General features: G+C 37.9%; 1 protein-coding gene and 1 pseudogene across 1 annotated transcript; both read left to right on the forward strand.

Annotated features, from left to right (window-relative positions):
- Positions 1 to 204: 204 nt before the first annotated feature.
- LOC101118132 (putative olfactory receptor 5AK3) lies at positions 205 to 1,152 on the forward strand. The gene has a single exon (XM_012096646.3). The coding sequence runs from the start codon at positions 205 to 207 to the stop codon at positions 1,150 to 1,152; it is 948 nt and encodes a 315-aa protein (XP_011952036.2).
- A 5,864-nt stretch (positions 1,153 to 7,016) lies between these two features.
- LOC101118383 (olfactory receptor 5AK2-like) lies at positions 7,017 to 8,074 on the forward strand (annotated as a pseudogene).
- Positions 8,075 to 9,082: the final 1,008 nt, after the last annotated feature.

Below are 9,082 nucleotides of genomic sequence, written 5' to 3' on the forward strand. Positions count from 1 at the left end.
CGTTACTTTTATGTGGTGGTTTCTTATCAAGAAAATAGAAAGAAATATTTGGAAAGAAATAAACCTTGTTATGAGTGATTGCCATAAAAATCTATTTCTTACAAAGTGACATAAAGAGTTAAGACCTTTTACTACTCAACAAATCACAAAGATTTCCTGTCTGTTCTTGGTCCTCATCTTGGTCCTTTCTAGACTTTTTTACTCATGACAGAAGGAAATAGCACTGAAGTGACTGAATTCTTTCTTCTGGGATTTGGTGCACAATATAAGTTTCAGTATTTCCTCTTCACTGTATTTCTGGTCATCTATGTGACTTCCATGGTGGGTAATATTGGAATGATCCTACTCATCAAGACAGATTTCAGACTCGAAACACCAATGTACTTTTTCCTACAACATTTAGCTTTTGTTGATATCTGTTATACCTCTGCTATCACTCCCAGGATGCTGCAAAACTTCATAGGAGGAAGCAAATTAATATCATTCAAGGGCTGTGTCATGCAGTTATTGATCTATGCAACATTTGCAACCAGTGACTGCTACCTCCTCGCTACTATGGCGGTGGACCGGTATGTGGCCATCTGTAATCCGCTTCACTATCCCATAGTCATGTCCCGAAGAGTCTGCATCCCGCTGGTAGCTGGTTCATACATCATGGGCTTCATAAATGCATCTGTGCACACAGGTTTTACATTTTCACTGGTCTTTTGCAAGGGTAATACTATCAATCACTTTTTCTGTGATGTCCCTCCAATTCTTGCCCTTTCATGCTCCAACATTGACATCAACATCATGCTACTTGCTGTCTTTGTGGGATTTAATTTAATATTTACTGAGTTGGTTATCATCTTTTCCTATGGAAATATCATTACTACCATCCTGAAGATGTCTTCTACTACCGGGAGGAAAAAAGCCTTCTCCACCTGTGCCTCCCACCTGGCTGCAGTCACCATTTTCTATGGAACCCTCTCTTACATGTACTTACAACCTCATTCTAATAATTCCCAGGAGAATATGAAAGTGGCCTCCATGTTTTATGGCATTGTGATTCCCATGTTAAACCCCCTGATCTACAGTTTGAGAAATAAGGAGGTTAAAGAAGCTCTAAAAGTCATATGGAAAAAAATTCTTCTAGGTTGGACCAAATTGTAAAAGTCAGCACATCAAGTCATCCAGTAGAGATGTTTAAACACTATTTAATATTTTGAAATAGAGAAAATGCTCACATCTTAAACTAATGCTTCTTTCTTCAGCAGATAATTTCTTTGAATGAAAGTAATATAGTAACTGGAGAAGGAAATGGCCACCCATTCCAGTATTCTTGCTTGGAGAATTCCATGGACAGAGGAGTCTGGCAGGCTACACCATCCAAGGGGTCACAAAGAGTTGACCATGACTGAGCGATTGAGCATACAACATAGTAACGTCTCACAGAAACATCTCATCGTCACATCTCATCTCATCTCTGCTTTTCCCTTGGACTCAGTTTGAGAAACATGTTCCACACTACCCATGAAAAGGGACTTTATTGAGATTATTTAACATATAAGTATGAATAGACATCACAAAGTATATAGTTATTTCAAATATGTTTCAGATATATTCTTAAAGATAAGAAAACCCCAATTTTGTACATAATCAATATTAAAATTGTAGTTCATGGTTTTCAATTCATTTAAACAAGTTCCCTAGTTTGTCTACAAAGAGGCCCCTCATATGTTCGGTTTCAATTATTGCATAAACCTGAAATGTAAAATAAATGTATTGCACTGTAAAGGAACATGATAAATGCCCACCAAACCAAACAAAAGAGGAGGAAATAGGGAGTCTACCTGAAAAAGAATTCAGAATAATGATAGTAAAAATGATTGAAAATCTTGAAAACAAAATGGAGTTACAGATAAATAAACTGGAGACAAGGATTGAGAAGATGCAAGAAAGATGTAACAAGGACCCAGAAGAAATAAAAAAGAGTCAATATATAATGAATAATGAAATAACTGAGATCAAAAGCACTCTGGAGGGAACCAACAGTAGAATAACGGAGGCAGAAGATAGGATAAGTGAGGTAGAAGATAGAATGGTAGAAATAAAAGAATCAGAGACGAAAAAAGGAAAAAGAATTAAAATAAATGAAGACAACCTCAGAGACCTCTGGGACAATGTTAAACACACCAACATTCAAATCATAGGAGTCCCAGAAGAGGAAGACAAAAAGAAAGGCCATGAGAAAATCCTTGAGGAGATAATAGTTGAAAACCTCCCTAAAATGGGGAAGGAAATAGCCCCCCAAGTCCAAGAAAACTAGAGAGTTCCAAACAGGATAAATCCAAGGTGAAACACCCCAAGACACATATTAATCAAATTAATGAAGATCAAAAACAAAGAGCAAATATTAAAAGCAGCAAGGGAAAAGCAGCAAATAACACATAAGGGGATTCCCATAAGGATAACAGCTGATCTTTCAGTAGAAACTCTTCAGGCCAGAAGGGAATGGCAGGACATACTTAAAGTGATTAAAGAGAAAAGCCTACAGCCCAGATTACTGTACCCAGCAAGGATCTCATTCAAATACGAAGGAGAAACTGAAAGCTTTACAGACAAGCAAAAGCTGAGAGAATTCAGCACCACCAAACCAGCTCTCCACCAAATGCTAAAGGATCTTCTCTAGACAGGAAACACAGAAAAGATTTATTAACTTGAACCCAAAACAACAAAGTAAATGGCAATGGGATCATACTCATCAACAATTACCTTAAACGTAAATGGGTTGAATGCCCCAACCAAAAGAGAAAGACTGGCTGAATGGATACAAAAACAAGACCCCTATATATGTTGTCTACAAGAGACTCACCTCAAAACAAGGGACACATACAGACTGAAAGTGAAGGGTGGAAAAAGATAATTCACACAAATGGAGACCAAAAGAAAGCAGGAGTAGTAACACTCATATCAGATAAAATAGACTTTGAAGCAAAGGCTGTGAAAAGAGACAAGGAAGGCCACTACATAATGATCAAGGGATCAATCCAAGAAGAAGATATAGCAAGTATAAATATATATGCACCCAACATAGGAGCACCGCAATACGTAAGACAAATGCTATCAAGTATGAAAGGGGAAATGAACAATAACACAATGATAGTGGGAGACTTTAATACCCCACTCGCACCTATGGACAGATCAACTAAACAGAAATTTAACAAGAAAACACAAACTTTAAATGATACAATAGACCAGTTAGACCTAATTGATACCTATAGGACATCTCACCCCCAAACAATGATTTTCACCTTTTTCTCAAGTGCACACAAAACCTTCTCCAGGATAAATCACACCCTGGGCCACAAATCTAGCCTTGGTAAATTCAAAAACATTGAAATCACTTCAAGCATCTTTTCTGATTACAGTGTGGAAAGATTCAATGTCAACTAAAAAAACTATTAAAAATACAAACATATGGAGGCTAAACAACGCTGGGAGAGAAAGGCGGAAGGAAGAGGAAAGAAAGAAAACAGGGAAGAAAGACAAAACAGCGGGAGAAAGCAAGAGAGAAGCAGGAAGGTAATTTGCTACTAACAGGGAACTCTTTCAACAGTGAAACCAATAACTCCCTAAAGGCAATAACACAAAATTACATTTTCTCCCCTCTGGAAATACGAACTTTTATTCAGCAGAGAATAATTAATGAGTGTTGTTTTTTCTGGTTCTTCCACAGCCTCTAGAAGCTGAGGCTAAGTAGTGATCCTTCAAACCCCAGCTATAAACTCCCAGTCAGGAAGGAACCCCACAGAGAGCCTTGGCAGTCAGCCTCCACCAGTTGCAGAAAGAGCCACGTCCCACTGCACTGCATGCAGGGAGTGGCAGGTGGAATGGTCAGAGTCAAAGTTCATCATGTTTTGCCCTAAGGCCAGAAGGAACCCCATCATCACTGGTGATGTAGTGGAAATGGAGTGAGGGAAGTCAGTTGCACTGAGTGTTGCCTGAGAAAGCTCATAAATGAACAAATAATTGGATGAATCAATACACTGATCAATCACTGCATCCATACTCTATGCCCACAGTGTATTTTTGCATGGGTTATGATGGCCATTTGATGTACGCTAATTCAATACTCGTCCTAGTGCTCATGAATTTACATAAATTTTCTCACTTGAACCTCACATCATTGTAAAGCAGGCTTTACATTTTTTTCTCCTTCTTTTTTATACTGTCATTCTGAATAAAAATGCATTCACTGGAAGTTGCAAAGATAGTAGATAAAGCTACCATGTTTGATACCATCACGTTCAGGGAAGATGCACCATGATTTCAATTCTTTTAAATTTTTAAAGGATTTTTTTATAGCTCAGGACATGGTCTACCTTGACATATATTCTGCTGGTGCCATAAAAAATTTATATTCTCTTTTAGATGGCATGTTTGGTAAATGTCTATTAAATCCAGTTGTTTGATGGTGCTGTTGGGTTTTTTCATATTCTTATTGTTTTCTGTCCAGTTTGTTCCACCAAGTGTTGAGAAGAGTGCTAATGTATCCAGCTATAACTGTGCTTGTCTGTTTTTCCCGTCAGTTCTATCAGTTTCTGCATCACGTATGGTGCATCTCTCTTCTTTGATACTCATACCCTTAGGATTTCTGTTGCTTCTTGGTAGATTAACCCTTTTATCATTACACACTATCGCACTATCTTTGGTAATTTTCTATGCTGTGAAGTCTATTTATCTGCTATTAATATAGCCAGTCTTTCATTTTTTGACTGGTGTTGGAACAAGTATATCTTTTTTCTTCTCTTTGAAACATACATGTATCATTCTATGTGAAGTAGGTTTCTGGCACCAAGTATCTGTGTCATTCTTATCTATGCACCTAATCAAGTTATTTCTTTTAGTTGGGGTTTAGATAGTATATCTTATAACAATAAGAAAGAAGAAAGCCAAGGAAATAGAAAAGTATGAATAAATAAAATTGACTTTTTCTTGAGAAGTCTAAAGTATGTTTGACAGTAGAACTAAAAAGCTTAATTTTGGCTAATGTTATTCTCAATATATATAGCATTTCACTCAAGCTGGTAAAATGTAAGACCAGCTATGCATACACATGATAGACTCTCTCGAGTAGCCATAAAAATGTTATATAAATGTCTGTGATAAAAAACACTATAAATAAATGTGACATTCTTTAAAAAATTCAAGTGACCCACAGAAATGCAAAAAAAAAAAAAAACAGAAATAAGACACATAAAAAAGTATAAAGTGGTAGACTTAAGGCTTAGCAAATCAGTTTATCCATAAAATATAAATGGTCATCTTTGTTTTAAAACAAAAAAATATTTTTAAAAAGCATTTTTTAAAATTAAAAAAACAGTGCAGAGATTTATAAGTTTATAAAGTGATGTTTTCTCTCACTCAGTTTCCCACCGTTTCGTACATTAGTTTGCAACGTTCCTGACACTAAACGTACATTTTTACTAATCACCTCACGTAGAGAGGTACATAGCTTGGCTTAGAGCTACTGATATGATGAGGGTACTTTCCCCTGATACGTATATGAAGTAAGAGGACCATCTGGCTTGTGAAGAATTCAGGTTCACGGTAAGGATAAGGGCTTCCCTGGTGGCTCAAACTGTAAAGAATCCACCTGCGATGCAAGAGACCCGAGTTCGACCCCTGGTTGGGATGATCCCGTGGAGAAGGGGATAGGCTGCCCACTCCAGTATTCTTGCCTGGAGAATTCCATGGATAGAGGAGCCTGGTGGGCTACAATCCACAGGGTCACTAAGAGTCAGACACTTCTGAGCAATTAACACACAAATATTAAACATGTATCCATAGTTTCATAAAGCAATAATCAAACACAATTTACATACATTTTCAGCAACCTATAGTTTTTTTCAGCCATTTATCATTTTAATCCCAGCTCAATTTCCTGAAATGAGTATCTTTTTAACTAGAGAAATTTTTGTGATATTCATGACCATATATGTTTGGTCCATTATCTTTGTACCATTATCCTTACCATGCACTTCCCTTTAACTGATATTCTTTAAAAGCCAGATAGTCCTCTTACTTCATATATACATTAGGGTAAAATAACCTCATCTTATAAATAACTCTAAGTCAAGCAACGTACCTCCATAATGAGATGGTGAGTAAGAAGATGCTTTCAGTGTTAAAAATGTTGCCGACTAAGCCTCTTGTTGATATGGGCTCTTCTGATTCTCTGAAACCATTTGAGAAATAACCACAGTTGGATAACTTCGTTGTAAGGATAAGAAATCATTATCTTTAATTCAGTGTTTAACGAGGGCCAAGAAGAAATAAGTTAGTGCAAGTTCCTTCCTCAGGATAATTTTGTGTAAAAGAATAGAAATGGCAACACTTTTAAGGAAGCAGCCACCCATGGATACAAGTACTTATTAGAGGAACCTAGAAGCAATCAGGGGTCCACTTAATCAGAATCTCGATAGGATAATTATTATTGCCTTTACTATATCAACTTGACTTTCATCACTCTTAATTCAAGTATAGATATGACATTAGGAAGACTTTTCAAGGGCTAATGAAACTAGTACAAGTCCTACCACCCACATCTGACACTGGTGTACGTTTTAAGCCTGGGCTGTCTCCGCATGAAATTCTTTGTTTCATTTATGATGAAGGTCTTTGCTGATTAAATGCTTACTGTGAAGAGGGGCCATAAGCCTTTCTGCTATGAAGAAACTGCCTAAGCAAAGTGAATGTGCTTAACCTCTGCTGACTCTCAGTGCTTCCGAGGCTTCATCTATGTTCAGCACTGGGCTACAGAAAAGAAACTGGCTGGTTTGGCATAATGTATGTCAATCTATGTTTCTTAGAGTCCAAATATTAAAAGTGAGTCTTCTTCTGTGAAAACTTCTTTGTTTTGAAAATGAATCTATGGCTAATATATTGTTTTTATGTGGTGATTTCTTATTTTAAAACATTGAAAGAAATTTTGGAAATAAATAAACCCTGTTGTGAGCGACTACCATGAAAATATGATTTTTACAAAGTGACATAAAGTGTTAAGGGCTTTTTCTATTCAACAAGTCATTTCTTTTCTTTCCCTGGTCTCCCCCTTGGTCCTTTCTAGACTTTTTGTGCTCATAACACTGAGAAATAGCACTGAAGTGACTGAATTCTTCCTTCGGAGATTTGGTGTCCAACATGAGTTTCAGTGTTTCCTCTTCACTGTGTTTCTGATCATCTATGGGGCCTCCATGGTGGGTAATATTGGAATGATCCTACTTGTCAAGACAGATTCCAGACTCCAAACGCCCATGTACTTTCTCCTACAGCATTTGGCTTTTGTTGATATCTGTTTTACTTCTTCTGTCACTTCTGAGATGATGCAAAACTTCATAATAGAAAATAAATCAACCTCATTCAAGGGCTGTGTCATACAATTATTGGTTTATACAACATGTGTAACCGGTGACTGTCACCTCCTTGCTGCTATGGCAGTGGACCGTTATGTGGCCATCTACAACCCGCTTCGCTATCCCGCCATCATGTCCCGAAGAGTCTGCATCCAGCTGGTACTGGTTCATACATCATGGGCTCCATAAATGCATCTGTGCACACAGGTTTTACATTTTCACTGGTCTTCTGCAAGGCTAATACCATCAATCATTTTTTCTGTGACATTCCTCCAGTTCTTGCCCTCTCCTGCTCCAACACTGACATCAACATCATGATGATTCTTGTCTTTGTGGGATTTAACCTGACATCCACTGTGTTGGCCATCATCATTTCCTACACGTTTATCCTGGCTGCCATCCTGAAGATCTCTTCCAATGCAGGAAAGGAAAAAGCCTTCTCCACCTGTGCCTCCCGCCTGACAGCAGTCACCATTTTCCATGGAACCCTCTCTTACATGTACTTACAGTCTTATTTACATAATTCCCATGAAAAGAGGAAAGTGGCCTCTGTATTTTATGGCATTGTGATTCCCGTGTTGAATCCCCTGATCTATAGTTTGAGAAATAAGGAGGTAAAAGAAGCTCTAAAAGTCATATGGAAACAATTCTTTTTCAGATTGGATCCAAACTGTTAAAATTCAGTACATCAAAGCATCCAGTATAGCTGTTTGACTACTATTTAATATTTCTGAAATAGACAACTTCTTCACATCTTGGTTGTGGTTGTGGTTTAGTTGCTAAGTCATGTCCAACTCTTGCGACCCCATGGACTGTATCCCACCAGGTTCCTTCTGTTCATAGGATTTTCTAGTCAAGAGTACTGGAGTGGGTTGCCATTTCCTTTACCAGGGGATCTTCTCGACCCAGGGATTGAACCCCGGTGTCCTACACTGCAAGCAGATTCTTTGCTGACTGAGCGACCAGGGAAGCCCCAATGCTACCTCCAGAAGACAATTTCTTTGAATGCAGGAAATTCAGCAGCATATCATAGGGCTTATTTTCCCTTGGTTTTAGTTTGAGGACCATATCCCATACTACCCATGAAAAGGGGCTTTTTATAATATAATCTCTTATTTTGAGATTACAAGATATAAAGTGTGTAGACTTGACAAAGTACATAGTTATTTCAGATATATTTCAGATATAGTCTTAAAGAGTAGAAAACCCCAGCTTTGTATTTGTGCTGCTAAGTGCTTAGTTGTGCCCAATTCTTTGAGAGCCCATGGACTGCATCCTGCCAGACTCCTCTGTCCATGAGACTTTCCAGACAGGAATACTGGATGAGGTTGCCTTTTCCTATTCTAGGGGATCTTCACAACCCAGGGATCAAACCTGTATCTGTTGTGTCTCCTGCATTAGCCGGCAGATTCTTTACCACTGTGCTACCTGGGAAGCTCAATCAATATTAAAATTGAGGTTTATGATTTCTTATTCATTTAAACACATTCCCTAAATTGTCTACATAGAGACTTCTCATTGGTTCTGTTCCATGCATAACCTGAAATGCAAAATAAATGTACTCCTTTGAAAAGTGCCTTATCACTCAGACTATTACTGTGGTTTTTCTTCAGTTGCTTAGTTGTGGCTGACTCTTTGCCACCACAGAGACTGCAGCACGCCATGCTTCCTTGTCCTTTACCTTC

Source organism: Ovis aries, chromosome 15, assembly GCF_016772045.2.
Source record: "Ovis aries strain OAR_USU_Benz2616 breed Rambouillet chromosome 15, ARS-UI_Ramb_v3.0, whole genome shotgun sequence".
NCBI lineage: Eukaryota > Metazoa > Chordata > Mammalia > Artiodactyla > Bovidae > Ovis > Ovis aries.